The sequence below is a fragment of the Adelges cooleyi genome, unplaced genomic scaffold (genome assembly GCF_023614345.1).
Source record: "Adelges cooleyi isolate 19-005CV unplaced genomic scaffold, UGA_ACOO_1.1 ACOO_flye_CR_arks_rails_tigmint_CR_PRNA_651, whole genome shotgun sequence".
NCBI classification, from domain to species: domain Eukaryota; kingdom Metazoa; phylum Arthropoda; class Insecta; order Hemiptera; family Adelgidae; genus Adelges; species Adelges cooleyi.
The window spans coordinates 8,173,264-8,192,631 of record NW_026096352.1 but is presented as its reverse complement, the minus strand read 5'-3'; the positions used below and the strand labels follow the sequence as shown (position 1 = coordinate 8,192,631).

General features: G+C 29.3%; 1 protein-coding gene across 5 annotated transcripts in view; it reads left to right on the top strand.

Annotated features, from left to right (window-relative positions):
• Window positions 1-19,368, top strand: part of LOC126844162 (histone deacetylase 4) — a 64,642-nt gene that overhangs the window by 27,827 nt on the left and 17,447 nt on the right. For 4 of the 5 annotated variants that reach the window (XM_050582070.1, XM_050582065.1, XM_050582066.1 and 1 more), the window contains one exon: window positions 14,731-14,796. The exons of the other annotated variant lie outside the window; for it this stretch is intronic. In XM_050582070.1, the coding sequence (XP_050438027.1) occupies window positions 14,731-14,796 (66 nt within the window). The remainder of the gene's footprint in view (window positions 1-14,730; window positions 14,797-19,368) is intronic. 5 annotated transcript variants of the gene reach the window in all.

Sequence of the window (19,368 nt, the reverse complement as noted above, 5' to 3'; positions counted from 1 at the left end):
ATTTTAACAAACCAATTCAATTTGAAACTGCAAAACAGGTAATAAAAACTAAGTGATAAAAAATACAAATCTTCACTAGTCGGAAAAAGAATGATTCATTTTCGAAAAGTTATGACACTTCAGAACTTAAAAATTAATTAACTAAATTGAACGAAAAAGGATTTTTTTTAATTTAATAAAACTGACCTTCAAATTTGCATTAACCACTTGAACTAGAATATTATGCTATTTTATCAAAACTCGTTCTATGTAAGTGTAGTTTATGTTGACAGTAGATTTATTTTAAAATTATGTTTTCTTTGTAGGAATGACAATTTGAATAATGATAATTACTTATAATATTTTAATTATTAAGTAGAAACATGTTTAATTATTATAATTGCTTATTTATGATAAAAGGAATATGTTGCAATTAAAATGCGTTTTGTTAGTGTATGAAGTTTGAATAAGTTACTTTAATCTAGTACTTAGGCCACTTTTATGTAACTTTTCCAATTTTTTTAAAAATATTTGCATCGGTGTAACTACAATGCGCCCCGTCTCCTATTCCAATGTATAAGTTTTTTTTTTGGTTTCTTAAATTCTAGGTTAAATATCCGTAAGGCTTAATTGTTGATGTTAAGCACAAATATTAATTAAAAGTATTAATTACCAGTACTAAAAAACTTTTCAACACTGGAAAACATCCATCGTCTTGTAATAATTTGGATACACCATTGTATTAAAATACAACAGTGATTATTTGATGTTTTGGTTGGATTGTAGTACTTTTTTTTGTTTAAGTAGAACTTTTTGTTTACTTAGACACTGAAAACACTTGAAAAATTCGTCTTTACCGTGTTCGAGTTTGGTGTCAACACTAAAATTGGCAATTCATTTTAAAAATAAGAATTGCATCATTACCTAGATATTATACCACAAGAACATTTTTGATATCTAGCTTTTTAAACAAATGTGTACACTTAGTGTTAATGGAGCACCGCCTGTTCAGGTAAAGAAAAAAAACATTTATTGTTTTATCCAATTTTTTAATTTTATAATTTTACAAAAAAAACTATAAAAACGTTTAATTAAATCATGTTTATCAATTAAAATTTTATCATATTATGATAAATATTCGGTTAATTATTCGGATTTGATTTTTTTATACTCGGACGTTTCTATTATAGCGATACATTATTTTTAGTTTTGCTTGTGATCGATTGTATATCTTTTTCTCGGTAATAGATCGGAAAAAAATGTAGTGTTCACATTTATGTACTGAAAATAACAATTATAACAATCTTTGTTCTTTAATGAAAATTTCGAATCAATTATTTTTTTTGTTTGTACCGGCCGGCCCAGGCAATCCAGCAGCTGCTTTTTTGTGAGCTTTATCAAATCAATAATTCCCGTTAGAACGCAAATGAACACATTGTGATGATGGAGTTCGTTTGTAATGTGTTATAACAATAATTAATAATGCTTCATAATATTTAGTGTTTCTTGCTACGGCGAGGAATTCAATTAAAATTTAATGCGAGTATTGCAAACAGTTTATTAATAATCATTAATTATTACACTGTGTAGCACTTGTATCTTAGTATTTTGTGTTCGACAATGCAAAATATGTCGAAGGCGGATGGAAATCCTGAGAAATAATAACAGTTGCTTTATGCTTACATATTGCGCGCCACGACGATGTATATATCACTGTACACTGAAACCCTATTGTACCTAAATATTAATTAATTGTTATATAACCGTGGTGTAGTTTTGTTTTATTTTTCCCCTTGTAACTTTGTTAAATATTCATACCGATGTTGTGTACATCAAAGGTCTCTTACGACCCCCAATTTTTTAATATGAGTTTCCTCGACGCCGTACTTTAGGTTTCGCGATAATAGACACTTGTGTAGATTCCGTTACTCAAAATGGAATGTTATTGTTGTTAAAAAAAAAAAGATAAAATACTGTTACGCAATAGGGACTGATTACTGAAACAAAACCAATCAAAGTTTATAGCCCTTGAAAGTTGTAAAAAAATACTGGACTTATACGATAATATATGATTCACTAGTTGTAGATAGTAGACTTGTCCAACTTTTTTTTTGCATGACCTGTATGGACTTAAGTTAATTTGAGGTTAGTTATATTTTGAAATGTAAATTGTATAATATATAGCAACAAAATAACAATGGCGCTGCACTCTCGCTACAAATTAGTGTATTTAGTCAATCAAAAATAATAAAACAAACAAGAATGAATATTGTTGATATATTTTGGCGCTGTTGAGTAAATAACGCAGTGCAACCAATTTACAAACTACTTATTGTAATTTGTTATAACTTCATTTATTTAATATTATATTTTTATTTTATAATCTGTATCATAAAACAAAGAACAACAATAAATATTTTGGAAGTATTACTTATCTATTTTAGTTGTAATGCAAACATATCATATATAGCCAAAACAAAAGCAGCAGGCAATCCAAAACTGGACTTAATGTTTCTTGCATGTTGAAATTATTGTAAAATGAACTTAGTTGAAGTATGAAACCCTTGTTTATTATTTTTACAATCACTTTGGCATTATCTGGTGATAACAAATTGTAGTATTTTTTTGTTGCTTATTGATACTAATCATCTCAAAAACGACGATTTTTGACTTAGTGTTTTGATTCAATATATTTAATTTTTAATCGGTTTCCATTACAATCTCAGAATTCTAACGCAACTTATTTTAGTTACTTAACCATATCCAATGTTGAGCATATTCCAATGTAGTTTCTTAAAAAAAACTTGCCTGGATAACATTGATAATTTTGTTAGTATAAATTATATTGTATATACCTAAATTCTGAGTGTGAAAATTATCAAAACCATACAATTTGTTTTTATGTTCACTGGCCGAGTAGAATTGACTTCTTTGTATTCTTCCAATGTACATCATATTTTACATAATATTACAAAAACAAAAGTGATATGTTGTCGAAAAGAAAGATAATGGCACCTACCCCATACTTGTTGCTTATGGTTTTTGTGAGGATTCGGAGAAAACGCTGTTGATGGATAGCTGTCGTCGTAAAAATATCGAGTATCGGTAATATAGTATACTTGTATTTAGTGTATTTAGTATTTTGACTTAGCTGTTGCCTGACAAAGCAGAAAACAATATCAACGTAAATAGTTAAGGATTAGAATAAAATGCGTGCCACAAGTTAGACAACTACAAACATTTGTTTTTTCGTTGGACCAGAGGTCAATATAGTAAGCCAGTTGCTATTATTATTGTGTAAAAATAAAATTACTATTGTTTGTTCTTATGATATTCATCTCCTTTCAGAGGTATGAAAAGTTTTGGATTTAAAAAATCGTGCACACATGTGTTAGATTAACGTTTAGCCTTCCAATTCGTTCTTGTTTGTCTGTGTCCCGAAAATACTCTCTTAATAATTTTTTATTTTCTGTTGTATCAGGTGATAACAAGTTAACAACGTATGTATTTCTTTTTATTTAGTTCAAATAATAACGTGCTCTAGTGCCAGTGGCACTACTGGCCTACATTTTATTTTACAGGCCATTGTGCACATAAATTATGTAGAAATTTTGGTGAAATATTGTCAAATTTTACTTAGTTTTCTATGTTTTGAATCAAAGAATAAAGTTAAGAAAGACACTGAATATTTTTTCCTAAAGAGATATTATCTAGATAAAACATACAAATTGTGTAAAAAGAGTTATTAAAAAAATAATATAAAATGTAGTCGCAGTACTATCTAGATAAAATAAAATTTAAGAAAAGACCACAGATATATATTACCCTAAACTGACTACGCATTCAAAACTAAAGCCTGTCTGCCATATGCAGGTAGGGTAATGATTACAATATGTTATCGATATTTAATATTATTATAATTACCGATAATACATTCGAAGGGGGTTAGAACTATAGAAGCGTATGCCAAATTTTGTAAAAGTTAAGAATTGTTGGCATATCTTAAAAAGTACATTTATCGAAAGGCAAAGTGAAGTAAGTCGTCGTTACTCATAATCTCTACCACCAGATGGCAGTACAATACAAGCCATCTCCATATCATCAAGAGTTTTTATTAAATATTTTAGTTTCTCTTTTTAAGGTAACAAAGGACTTACAAAACTGTGGTTCTCATTCCCCTCGATTATATTAACACAATTATTTTTTATATATTTATTATCAATAGGCCGGGTAACGCCCAACATGGAAAACCGTATCCGTTATTTTGCAATATTTTTATTTACGATATTATTGACTATTGTACAATATTGTAAAATTACTAAATGTGTACATTTTTTAGTATTTCCCAGAGCTCTATCAATTATTGAAACATATACGTTATGTATATTTTTAACTGTTTATCCATCTAGTATGTATTTGCATATTATTATATCACAATGAAATATTGATATTACTATACAAGCAATGCCCTGCATATGGTGGTTAGACTTAATTTTAGTGTATACGTTTAAATAAGTAGTCGGCTATCTAGATTAATAAACAAAAGAGAAATTAACAAATTCAATGTTATTATGATATGAAAATTATTAACTTGTGGAAGTAGAGGTAGGTCAGAGACGATGTGATTGGTTGTGAGAATAATAAGACTTGGATTTTTGAGAGGATTTGGCTGGCTGAATTTATTTGTTTGGGATAAGGGAAATAAGAATTTTAAACTAGAATTAAATTATAAAGCTAATTTGTTAGTTTTTTTAAAAACCCATTTTTTAAAAAGTAATTATATTACTTGCACATTTCATATGATATACACTGTATACAGTAGTTTCGCTCTTGTAAAACGACACAGAACATTTACTAACATTTTTAATACAAAAACATTTACCCTGTTTAATAGGTTTTTTCGATAACAGTTAGCACTATGTGGTTTTTTTACTAGAGGCAAGAGCATGATTGATGTATATTTTAACCATGGGCAAGAGTGTTACGAACTCTAGACTAGACGCATAATATATTAGACGATTGGAATACAAGCAGTGTATTTATTCAATGTTATCAAAATGTATATATTATTGTACACATAAATGTTAAATCATCCGTTATCTTCGTCTGTGTTTGGTTTTGACAAGACGAGTATTTATATATTAGTAACGATGGTTTAATATCCGAACGAGATAAGAGTCGTATTATTTTTTTAAAATTTTATGTTTCATGTGCAAACAGAAAAAATTACGAATTATAAGGAAATGAACTTTCAAACATTTTATTCGTAATATCTGTTATTACAGATAACGTAATAAGTTTCCATTTTTAGTACGTATTAATTTTTATTATTTTTATTTGATAACCGGGTTATCTCTAAAATGGTTTACACGTACATCAGCTTAATAATAATATGTATAGTCTATAGATGTTTTTATTTAAATAGTAGTAAAATCGAAAAATAATACTAAATTTCCTCATTTTGGCATCGTTTTAATCAAATTATTTCGTATTTAAATGCTATAAATATTTATGTTTAACCTGATAAAATGTTGTATTTCGTTTAAAATGTTCACAATCGTTTTCCGTTTATTTTATCAATTGTAATTCAAAATGTAACAATAATATCTTATTATTATTTCAGATAACTGATTAATTAAGCATAAATAGTTTTTTAAGTAGGTATTCTGCAGTACAATAAACACCACAAGTACATAGTAAATACTAACAATCAATTAATTTGTATTATCAGCGATAAAAATGTGGATATTTTCAATTTAACGTCGTCTTAGTTTTTTTGTACTCGTCGCATAATATATGACATAATAAAAGTTATTTATTTAATGCAGTATAATAAAACGCTTTAGTTAAAATTTGTTTTATCGTTAAAATGTATGCCGGCGCATAACAAATTGTAAACAAAATAATAATCGATAAAATATATTAATTTAAAAAAAAATCTTTATGCCATCAGTAAATAACTCATCTTTACTGCGTTTTTATCGATGCAAATAAAATTTTATTTTTATTAAGGCCTCTTGATATCGACTATTTTTAAGGAGTTTTGTATAGGCAATATTTAAAAAAAAGGGGTTTTAATAAATTTCGAAAATGTCAATTATTTACCGGTTAATTTGTATAAGCTTCGTGGTATTATTTTTAATTTAAATCATTTTGTCTATAAGTAAAAGCCATTTTAGTTCATATAATAGTACATTTTTTGTCCATCGCACAGGCTGAACCAGTGATCCGATAAGTAATCTGAAAACAGATTTGAATTTTTCATGTAGTTTACTTGAGATCGGTCAGCGTACTTTTTTGATATCTCATTCCTACTACACATAAAACATTTTTGAACATTTTATAAAATTTCAAATTTTATAATACAATTTGGAAAGGGTTAAAATAAAAAAATTTTAAAAATACTCTGACCGATCTCAAGTAAACTTCATGACGAAATCATATCTATTTTTAGATTGCTTATCGGATCGTTGGGTTCGGTCTGTGCGATGGACAAAATATGATGTGTTTTGGCTTAAAAAACAGTCTGTATCCAGGGGCCTTAACATAACATACTAGAATTAATTGAGACTATAGAAACTAAATATTACAACTATTAGATGCGTTGAATTGCTAGACGTGTTTTATCAACATAGACACGATTCAAGGATATAATATAAAAATAATTCTATGATTTGTATTAGGTACATAATTACGTATCATATAATTTTATTTCTAATTTCGGTCGTTGAATAGACGTCGGCGTCAATGTACTTTAATTACATTCGACAGAATGACACATGTTTATAAAATTATAATTGCAACATGTTTTTACTGAGATAAGGAATATGTTATCTGCTCTCTGACGTTGGGTTGCAGTGTCTATAACATTGTTTAATACTTAACGAAAAATAGTATATCTAAGCTTTCTAAACGATCTCAAACAAATTGCTACTAGTTCAATATAGTATGTCATATAATATTTTATACAATATTAACTTACTATAGATTTGATTTTATGATATGCGTATGTGTGTGTGTGTTTTTTGTCCGAATAGTGTTCGGTTATTGATAATAGCATAGGTAATAACATACATTTGTAGCAAACAAAAATAATTTATAAAAAAAAAAACAATACAGTGAGGACGGGGAGGTCACAGGTCTACAGGAATTATTACTGAAAGTGATTCGAAATAAAGAAAAAATATGTATTCTTTCTAGGCTTTATCATATTATTTTGGTATAAAGAAGTCGGTTCAGTAACTATGAAAATATCGAAGAAGACACATCATTGTAAAACGAGTAAATTTTAAAAATAAAAAGTAAAAAAAAATGGAGAACCGTAGGTAACGTAAATAATAACGTATTGGATAGTCGAAATTGTTTTCATTACCTTCTCCGTTTTTACTTATTTTTTTTTGTAATTGTCGGAATGGTAATCTATGACCTTCATATGATGCAATGCCAACCACTCTGAAAGTGGCTCACGAAATTAATATCAACCCGAAAAAAGCGCCTGGTTACGACGATTAGTTTTTTACGCATACGAACGGAATATGTTCCAGAGATATGGAAAAGAGAACGAGTGCTATTGCTGCTTAAACCGAGAAAACCGCCATACCTTGCAACATCTTACCGCCCAATATCGTATCTACCCAAGCTTCTCTTGAAGTGCTTTAAGCCATTGATAGAAAAACTGACAACCCATATCTAATCACCAGTGTGGATTCAGAAATAAACACTCAAACAATGGTCAAGTTCATAGAGACTCCAACGATATGAACGAGGCATTAAAAAAAAAGAAGTACTACTTTGGAGTATTCCTTTATGTGGCCCTAGCTTTTGATAAAGTTTGACACAAAATATTTAAGAAAAAATCACGGAATAACTACCGCACATTTAGAATCACACTTGACTGAACGCTAGTTTCGTGCACGAGCGATAATGGATTGGAAGAAAATAGCAGCAGGAGTAGTACCACAGGGTAGTGCTTGTTTTACCTTTAGGTAATTTACACGGTTGATATACATACCAACCAATGATAATGCCACAGCTGCAATGTTTGCCAACGAAACGGCAACCGACAACTTGAAAAGATCAGCACACCTCAACTGACAACTTACAAGAAGCAATAGGCAACGTCTTTTACGATCTAGTTGTTTAACTTTATTCTGGATAAGAAGCCATTTCATTGGTGGGTTCTTTGCACATATGTTCGGTATATTATGTGTACTACTTATTGCATTTTTGTGTCGCTTAAATAAAAAGCCTTATCAAATTACAAAATAAAAAATTAGTCTAAACCTATGTTATTTGTCGGCAATAACAACGAACCCTACTTTATTGTATGCATTTAAAGATGCAAGAAATGAAAAAATATACATATTTTGTAAGAAAATTGACGAATGGTTTTTTGTAATTGATATATCGCAATATTATCCGCCGCGTATTGCTCATGAAATCAAATCTGTTTTTTTTTTTGAAAAATGTATTCCCAAGATAGATTCTACCATGTCCTTTATGGTAATCGCTGCCGCCGCCTAAGTCATATCGCGCGGTATGCCATATAATAAATGAGTGTATGTCGACTGAATTGTATGTAAATAAATGACCCCGAGGCTTTAATGAGCTCCTATAATACGGGCGCATTTAGATTCAAGAAACCAGCACATCGTAACGTTTAAGTTCTGTGTCGTAATATCAGTGTATTATAATGTATTTATACTGTTTGATTATCTTTAGGTAGCCTGTAGGAGTCCTACAACAGTACACCAATATGGTATTCCTAACTTGATGAATATTACACGTGCTTGGGTTTAGTAGATTGAATTAAGTTTTTGTTGTGCACATGAAAACAGAAATAGAATAGCAGTTTCGAAATGGTGGAGGATTTGAAGAGGAAGAAAGAGTCCCGATTTAAACATTTTGCATAAATAAATGTTTTTAACAGAAAAATGTTTGTTAATAAAACACTTACTGTGATGAAGATCCGGAAATATAACAAAACTAAATTATTTTGTTTATTACCTGGAAAACAGTGTTTGTTAGCTAATTGCTTAAATTCAAAATATAATTCAACCTCTGTTTTGGGTATTTTTATTCCAAAACGCGTCCAACACGAGGATGTATTGTATTACTTGGATGTTTTACTAGAGCCAGCTTAGTGTATATACAAAATGTATCGCGTGCTGTGTCGATCAAAGGTGGTACGTTCTCGGTATGTGCCGATGACCTCTTTGAGATAGAACGTGCACATGTCTGGTGAGAGGGGTGAATCACCTACCCCGCCGTCGAATGTCTTCTCTACGGAACCGTCACAAAGTCACTGTACAGAGGGCGAATGATGATTATCGTCATAGGCTCAACATATATTACTACAACGTTATGGTATATTGGCTGCGCTATTGTAGTTATTTTATATATCTATATAGTGGTTGGAGAACACGAGACAATAAACATTATAATAATTACAATCTCCTCATTGTTGTTGGTATTATTGTCGTCGACGGCGTACCCCGTCGTTAGAAATGAATGGCTACCTCCCTTCCTCTGGTATACTTATGTGAGTGATTGGAACAAGGTGGAGGAGAGAAGCAATTGCGTTTGATAGGTTATATAATTATATATATATATATATATATATAAACACACACACACACAATATGTTGGTGTATAAATATAATTGTTAATAATTATTTGACTTCTGTAAACGCCAACTACCCTGGGCACGGGTGCGCACGTGATCATTTCGTTGGTTTCCTTTTTGGTAGCCAATAATAATTCCTTGAATTCCTAAGGACTTTGTAATAAGATATATGTTAATAGTTGAACTGTTAGTGTGTACTTAATCAGTCTTTCGGCAAGACTCCACATACTTTCTGAAGGTTCAAGTTATTATACTTTAAAAATGAGCCCTATTAATTGGAAATGTCAAATCAAGAATCGATACAATAAATCCTGTGTACTCCTCTACTAAACTATCCCAATTAAATTAATAAAAATATGATAATATTGTGTTTTAATTATTGACAAAAATCCGAAAATCCGGGTTTACACAAAAAAAAAAAACGCTGTTTTGCCCCTTAAAAATCGTATAAGTATTAATTATTTTTACAATATAACCTGTGTAACTGAGTAAAGTATTTTTGATGAAAATGTAAAAATAAAACAACACAAAAAAGATAAATTGATTTTGGATTTCGGATTTGTTGAAATCCGAATTTTTTTAAAAATCCGGATACCTATCACTAGTTTTAATACAATAAAATTATCTAACCTTCCAAGACCGTATCTTAAATTAATTTTGTATATAATTATTAATTAAACAGCTTCTTTAACACACAATAACTACCTGAAAATGTATATATTTTATATATACTTAAAAATAATATATAATAATAATATTATTATATAAATACATATACCTAATCAAAATAGTATATTTATGAATAATATTTTTTCTTGAGAGCTCTGCTGTTAAAAAATATATTTTTCAGAAACCCTAAATAATGATAAACCCTGTCTTTTACAGAAAACATCTGTATAAATACAGGTGCCCTGTGCTTATGACAGGTCTATGCTTACATAGTGTGTTTTTAAACAGAACTTACCCTGGAAAAAATGTCCGTTCAGTAATTCACGTTTTATCCTCATACAATATTTGTTCTTTAAAAATAAAGAGTTCTACGGGATTCTATTTTAACTTATTTCATTTAAGTTAATACGTCCTTTGATTCTTGTTCGTGTTGCTTGATTGCAAGTGATCAAAAGCAAGTTAGCAGGGTTGTATATTTTACCAGTTATTTTTATTGTTGGTTTTTTTAGCCTCGATTTATTTTGTATTTATTGTCCACTTATAATCGTGAATTGATTTAATATTGCTCCTGTATTAGTATTAATACGTTATAAACTATTAAAACAGTAATGAGGATTGTTTATTGGTTGTTATTTTTTTGTTAGACTATCGTCATATTTTTGTAGAAAAAAGTTATAATTTTTTCCCTTCAAAATGGATTGTGAAAATCAAAACCTAACTGTCTTGTAATTGTTGTAAACTCACTGAATTTTCACGGTAAATATAGGAGAATTTTATCTTAAGCGTTTTTTAATTTCTGTTACTCGGTCCATTCATTTTTAATAGTTAGTATTTAGATTATTAGTATTAAAAAATTCTGTTAGGTTTTTTTCAAGCTTCGATAAATTAAAAGTAGATGAAGATTTAGAACAAAATCCCTATGCACATTATTCGCTTCTTGGTACCGTATTGTTTGTGAATAGTTATTTCTACCTTAAAATTTGTAATTTTTGTTTTGCAAACGGATACAAACTGCTTGAAACTTGAAAAAAAAAAGAATGTTTTCACTAAAACTGATTAAATTGGCATTATTTTTTCCGCCCATCTATTACGAAAAAGTGCGTCTTGTGGAAAAATCGATTTAGTTTTATTCGACGTGGTTTTTGCGTTACATTATAATGACATAATGTCCTGTTTTTTATTTTTATTATACTTATTATAATATTGCAGTTTTATACTACTTAGCTTAAATGTAATTTGACTACGAAATTAAACTACTTTATTTATAAGTTACGTTGAATGGTTTCTTTCTAAAGGTTATATAATGTTAATGTACACATCCACTCTCATACTGTCATATATATATATATGTATTTCTCTCATCTTGGATAAAGTACGTAAATAGATGAGACACAAAATCGAGTTTGATGTGTAACATTATTGTATAGATATCAATCTAGATTAAAGAAAATGAAAAACCTCGTGAAAATTAATCTCAGAAAAGTCTTAGGGTTGACCCAGTAAACAAGAATTGCGATTTATAAAATGTCTTATCATTGTTTTCGACTTTTGTATTTTCCCTAGTGTATTTGATTTGGGAGGATTGAAGACTTATCGGTTTAATTACTTTTGCAAACATTTCTGTACACACCAACTTTCTTTAATTACACCCAATGCTGTTGTGTAATGAATTCCACCACCTGAGACAGAGCTGGTTAGGGCTGTATTTTAAATGATACTTATGTGTGTGTAATTTTTTATTACTTCTTCTTCTTCTTTTAGTTTTCGCTTATTCCAGGTCATTTAAGCCCATCTCCGCTTCCAATATACCTCGTCACGCATTTCCATCCAACGCTAGCCTTTCTCCATCCTCGACTCCTATGAGCGGTCTTCCCTGATTCAGTCATTTCATCGGTCGTTTTCTAGGCCTTGTTCCATCCAGTTTTCACATTGCGACCACGTACCTGTCTTCCGTTCTCCACACATGTCCTGATCAGCTAAGTCTTCGAATTTTTAGAATACCTGCTATATCGGATTCATTGAACATTTCCCTTAGCTCTGCGTTAGTCCTTCATTCATATGCATTACTACCAATGTTCCTTTTAGGGCCGAATATCCTTTGTAGTATTTTTTTCTCAAATATTGCTATTATTTTTTCGACTGTTTTTGTTGATGTCCACGCCCCGCCCCCACATGCATACAGTGCGATAGGTCTTTATATAGCCTATTTTTTGTTCTTCTTGATAGTAGTTTTGACTTAAACAATGTTACTAATGAGAAAAAACATTTATTTCCCGCTGTTATTTATTAGTTGATTCCCTATTGGCTATTTGCACTCTCATTCACGTATTTTCCGAGTTATTTAATGTTGGGTACCCTTTCAAATACAATCTTGAAATTGTATCTTGCCTCCGTGATATCGCAGATATTCAATTTTGTTGTCGTTGATGTTTAGGACGAACTTCTATTGGCTAATTTGCTGTATTTCTTATTTATTTTTTGTTTTACCTTTCTGTTCACATGATAATGTGATAATATCATTGGTGTATGCTGCCATCACTACATTTTTTCTTCTAATTTTCAAACTTGCACAATAATTTTGTGCCTATCTTACTATAAGAATAATATTTAAAAGGGCCGGAGATAGTTTATCCTCCCCTTGTTTTTAAACATATATATTGCTTGCTTAATTTTATCCTTTGTAGGCTTCTCTATGTTTTGTTCAAATGTAATACCTTCCTTTCTTAACTCACTTTTGTTGGTTGATTAAAAATTCTTTAGAAAATGTTTTTTAACTCTGATCATTTTTCATTTTTTTGTTTTGTTAGTTTAGCCATTTTCGCTTCTCATAATTGTCGATAGTGTCTTGAACCAGATCTTTATTTCATTCCCTTTATCATAGTAAAGTTTTTTCTGTAGCTGTCTTCTATCGTTTCTATCCTTATTTTTCCCATTCGTTTTTCTTCCTTTCTATTACTATAATAATAAAAAAAGGTCAAGTTTATAGATGGTATAAATCTTGTTATTTGTATACTATATTAGTGTAATATAGGTAGGATTAAAACGCTTTTGACAACTGTCAAAATATTATACTCGCGAAACTTAACGTTTTTGGTCCAACCTCTTGTCGGGGTTTAAGTTAATAGCTTGACTCTTTATGAATCTTTCAGTCGAAATAAATATTATACTTGAATTATTGTTTGAAATCCTCCTCCTGCATTTTTATAATCAAATAGAGTATTTAAAACGTTTTTATTTTTTTTTTGGCGGTTAACCAGTTGGGCTTATAAAACTATTTAGAAATTATGTAAATATAATATTATAAAATGTTTAATTTTGCACGCACATAGGCTTATGTCAACGTCCTTAAATGATTGTACCATTTTTATATATTTTTTAAAAATAATATTGCACGCGAGGGCCATACTTCGTTATAAATATATTTTTTTAATACTAGAATATTTTATCAAAAAAAATTATGTATTTTCGCACTTGCCAACGCCGTTAAACTCGTGCGAAGGCACACCTTATATTATAACATTATTTTTACAAGTAATTAGTGTTGGCAGTTGAGTAAAAATGTGAAGATAGTTTTCGACTGGTGCCAATCGTTTTGATGAATATATTAGTTGTTTAAAATTGCTTATTATATAACGGGTCATTTTATAAAAACAACAAGTTATTTTACTCGTCGTCGATAAATTGTATACATTTACAACACTTTTTTTTTTATTATAATTAAGGACCTCGACTTCTGGGGTCATTAGCCATACATTTTACATTAATTCTATTTACATGATTGAATAAGAGCTATACTATACATAGAATATAATAAATTAAATTTTGTCATAGTTTTATTATTTTAAAAAAATCAATTATTTTTGATACGTTGTGGGGTTGGTTTCCTAGTGCTTCTTGTAAGCTAATCGGCATTTCGAGTTCATTTCTTGTTTCATCATATTTGCGACACTCCAGTATTATATTATGTTTGATAGTATTTTCGGTACCGCATGTTACCCATGGTTCGGGGTTTTTGCCTTACATTAAGTGATTGTGAGTATACCAAGTGTGGCCTATTCTTAAACGTGTAAGTACAAATTTCTGTTTAGTTGGTTCATAATTTGGTGGTTTGTTTTATTTCTCTCAATTTTGTTTCTCATGATAGGTTCCATCCAGCTAGCCAATTTACCAAATTGTTTTTACATTTATGTAATATGTATAATATTTCCTTAGTGCTTAAAGCATTTTTTGTTTATAGATCTGTTATTAATTTTTATATTAAAAGTGTACCTAATCGATTGTATGACAGTTAGGGTAACTCACCAACACATTTTTTAGCTCTTGATTATAATTTATAATTATTATTAGTATACGAAAATATAGGGTTTACTCTTCTACTACATTTTACCTTAACTTCTAGCTTGTACGTTCGATAAAAAAAAACCCGTTTAATGTTTTTATTTTTTACTATGTTACAGATAACATTAAATCCATTCGCAGTATAGAAATCAGTTCTGCATTCACGCATTTATCGCAAAAAACAGGTTAGTGTTTGAAAATAGTTTTTAAAAACTATAATTAAAATTATAGAATTAAAAAATCGTTCTATGTATTTCTTTGGCCCCCAACCTTCATTTATTCAGTCCGCACACGCGTAGTTTCAGAGTTCGAATATATATATATATGTATATATAATTATAATATAATACATTCACGTCTAATTTTATACGTTAAATATATTTTTTTTTTTTTTGAAGTACCTGTTATTAATTTTTTTTTATAGTACCTACCTAGATTATATGAGATTTGTATGTATAAATTGCATTTAGGCAAATGGTTTTTTGTGGTATTGGTCTTTTTGGCCTCTTAAATATAATATTCTAATTAACTAACGAAAAATTGTATTGTGACTGAATAACTTAAATTAAATTTTACATTAACTTACTTGCAACTAGTCAAAGTATTAAGACTAAAAGAGTAATTATTTTGATTAGTATTATACAAGCGTAAAGGAAAGAGTGTTTTTTAAAATAATGAATATTACAAAATTTCTTTTATGGAAAAATAATCATTTAAAACCAGTGGAAACCCTGACAATAAACTTATCAATTATGAACTATAACTTTCAATGAATTTTAAGTTGATGGGTTTACATTACCTTATACAAATGTTCATATTATTAATTATTATATTTTTTTTAGTGTAAATATTTTTAATAATACAATGATATACGGGTGATTCTTTTAATGTTCTTAAAGATTAGGACCTAGACCAATTTTCAGTTAAAATAATTTATATTTAGTAGTTTTTTTTTTTTTTTTAACATTTTTGTTTATATTTTGTATAATAGTAGTAAAATATATAGGTACGTTACCATTTAAGTTTCAAAAGTTGATAAAACTCTAATAAATAAGATACAAATTTGTATATTACCTAATATTGTAGTATAACTAATGTTTTATAAAAGAAACACTACAAAAATGCAATTATTTTAAGAGTAAACTAGTAGTGTAGGGCGTAAAAGAACCACCCGGTATTATTACAAAAGATTATAATTTATAAATTCATAGAAAACGTTCTTTTTTAAGTATAGTTTAATTGATAAAATGATAATGGTAATGAAATATTGTTTCAATTTTTTTATTTGGGGTACTTATTTACCTACCTACTATTACACACTTTTCAAATTCGTCTTCTAAATACGGCGGTTTACTAGAAAATAGGAACTACTCAGGAACCCTCTATAGTATAATATATCGACCTCATTCATGAAAAACACATTAAGTCATAGTTTTTAGACTTTTCATGACTTTTGCGTGTTGAGAATATTGTAATGTTGACTTAGTTGAAACTTAAAATTATTAAATTTAATATGATAACAGTTGGCATGTGACCTTTTTGTATTTAGGGACCATAATAGATGGTGTAATTGTTTTCCACGTTTTACATATTTTACGAGGCGTACGGTAGTCTATTTAACGTAAGATCATTTTATCGAAAAATAATTACAATTTTGTAGGTATTTTTGGAAACATTTTTGTTCTTGTTATTGTACATTGTTATAAAATTACTAATTATTTACCTTTTTTAGTATTTTCTAGAGTGCTATCAATTCTTAAAATTTAAATGGAAGAAACGTATACATTAGATTAGAATAATTTACTGAAAATATTGACTAGTCGATAACCGGTTCTGAATAATTACTTTTAAAATTATTGGAGTTTAAAATGTATAAAGTAAGGTGTAGTGTGGTTGAGTAATGCGCACAGGAAAAAAAACACTTAATTCCACCATTCCTCCCGCCGTAAACTTTGTTAACTTTAAAAGTAATTGTTCTAGACTGGTTATCGACCAGTCAACATTTTTAGCAAACTATTTTTATTTTTAAAAGTTATTTAATATATAAATATGTACGAAAAATACTAAAAAAGGTATGTAAGTATTTGGTATTTTTTTAATATTGTACAAAATCATAAATACAAATATTTTCAGAAAGAAAAACTACAAAATTATAACTATTTTCTAAGAAAATTACTGTCTTATGTTAAATGGATCACTCTGTATAATATAGGGGTGTGCATGTCGGTAGCGAAAAGGTTTGTTCGACCAAATTATTTTTCCCTGTTAAAGCCGTTTTTTTCGAATTGTGTTATTAATTATATGTAAATTGATAATATTTGTTCGGTACCAGAGGAACTTCCCCGAAATATTTACGACAAAAGTAAATAATAAGGATAATGTTGTTTTTTTCCAACAGTTTTTTAATGGTTAATATCGGATCGTTAATATATGTTATTAATAAAACATTATGTTTTTTGATTATAATATGTAATGGTTTATATTACTAGTCTATGGTTACATTTATGAGAACGAAGTAGGCGGACGCCCGCAATATTATGCGGTCAAGATAAAATCAATGACTACTGCAACGAAAATGATTGTGCATGCTACTGTGAAATACGAAAAAAAACGCCGGTCAAACTTATTTTCTCGATTTTTTTTAGACAGCTATTATTGTTTGGGAGAAAAACAGTAATTTATGCTCGTCGTAGTCATTGAATAAAAAAAAATGCTACTCACCCGACACCTTTCTTTTAATGAGAAACGGGAACAATGATATAGGTAGGTACTTTAAATGAAAAACGCCCAATTTCGTTGAACGTTATAATTGCCTTCTGTAATTACCCACCACCCGTCACGGAGTTACTTTGTATTAAATTATTTCTTAGGTTGGTTTTATTATTTTTTATCTCGTATCAACAATTATTATATGATTACGTTTTGTGCGTTCACATATTAATGAAGTAACAACATACAATGTATGGGTAGAACTTCAGTAGGTTATCTGGTATTCCTTACACGATTTACATATTTAAATACTCGACCTTAACTACTAACTAACAATGTACAGAGCAGGCAGTATAATTTTAACTCTGTTAGGTGGTTTGTTTTTATTTGTTTTGTTAATAGATTATAAACAGCCGGTTAATCTGAACAATTCTAAGATTCTGGTTGCAGAATATCTTTAATAGATCAAAAATATATTTTATCAAAATTTTAAAATCGCTTTTGAATATTATATATTAATTTTATTATATTAATATTATTATATCAATAGATATTTCATATTCAATGTTGATTCGTCAGTCGCTTTAGACCGTTATAATTTTTCGAAAACAAGTTAAAGAGGAAGAAGGGTATTTGTTCATATTCGACAATTTTTTAAGAGAGCAAAAACAAATTTAGTTGTCAAATCTACATGTCACCCATTCTAAGGCGCCAAGTTTGGCTCCGTTGTAACCTTTTTTTCACTGAATTGACCTCTTACGTTGTACAATAGTCCTAATGTACCAATGAATGATACCATTAACCCAACATAAAAAAAAATGGACATGGAGTTTACTTTCCTGTGCCCTAATAACACGATATTTGTTGAAATGTGCACATTGCTATTATTCCCTTCTAAGCTCAGTTTTAAGGTGTAAAAATAGGTGTTACGTTTTTAGAAAACTTTTCTAAAATCTGTAATTTTTACATGAGGGTAAAAGAAAACAAACGGGTACAAATGTCGCATCTATTCGTATTCTCATATAACCGTTTTTAATATTGCAAGTGTATTTTTCCACTTTCAGATTTAATGATTTCTACAAACCATCAACAACCGTCACTTAAAATAAATTTTTCTTTTTATTGCAGTACAAGTTGTTTTTTGTTTTACTTGTTTAAAAAAAAATTGTTTTTATCATTTTACGATTTTCATCCTATTTAAAGTAATTTTACACTACTAAAATGACTTGTACAAAAAATAAAAAATGTTTAAAATAACTTACTCTTAGGGTAATACAAAGTACTATGAAATTATGTTAAGTGAATCGTAATCAAGATAATGTATTAAATGTTGTCTATATTTTCTTCCCTTAATTACTAGCCGGCACCGGATCCCTTTTAAAAGACATACTACAATATCCCAATTGACACCGGTGAATAGAAACGTGTTTTTCATGACATACGAACGTTTTCTTTCGGAGTTTTCAGCTGGGGTTCATGACTTGTTCGGAATTTCATTTGGGAACGGAACAATCAACTGAGAGTTTCAAATAATGGTATTTTATAGCTGTAATAATAATACCCACTTAGTAGTTCCCATTTTCCTCGTGCATTCCACATCCCCTCGAAACGCATCTCATGATGTACCTGGTATGACCGAACTTTACAACATTTTAATACGGTTTTTATTTATATTTAATTTCTTCGATGGTAATTATGTGTGGTCTGACCATTGAGACAGCAGGTGTGTTTCGGTTTTAATCATTTCATACAACGAGAACATGTTTTTTTCTTAAATCGTTGTCTGCTGCCGTTGACTAAACACATTATATCGTTAAAACATTTTGGCCGGAACAGTTTTTTAACCGGACGCCCGCGGGTACGAATGACTGTGAACGTACATAATATTATTATAATAGCGCGCTTGGTAGGTTTTTTGGTGGGGTTAGCCGTTGTGTATGTGTGTATGTGGAATTGGCTCTGCTCGGCTAGCAACGTGCTACTAGTAAGTAGTATAGCACACTCGTCTCTACTAGTTACTACTCGACGCCTTGAATCCTTAGGTTTAT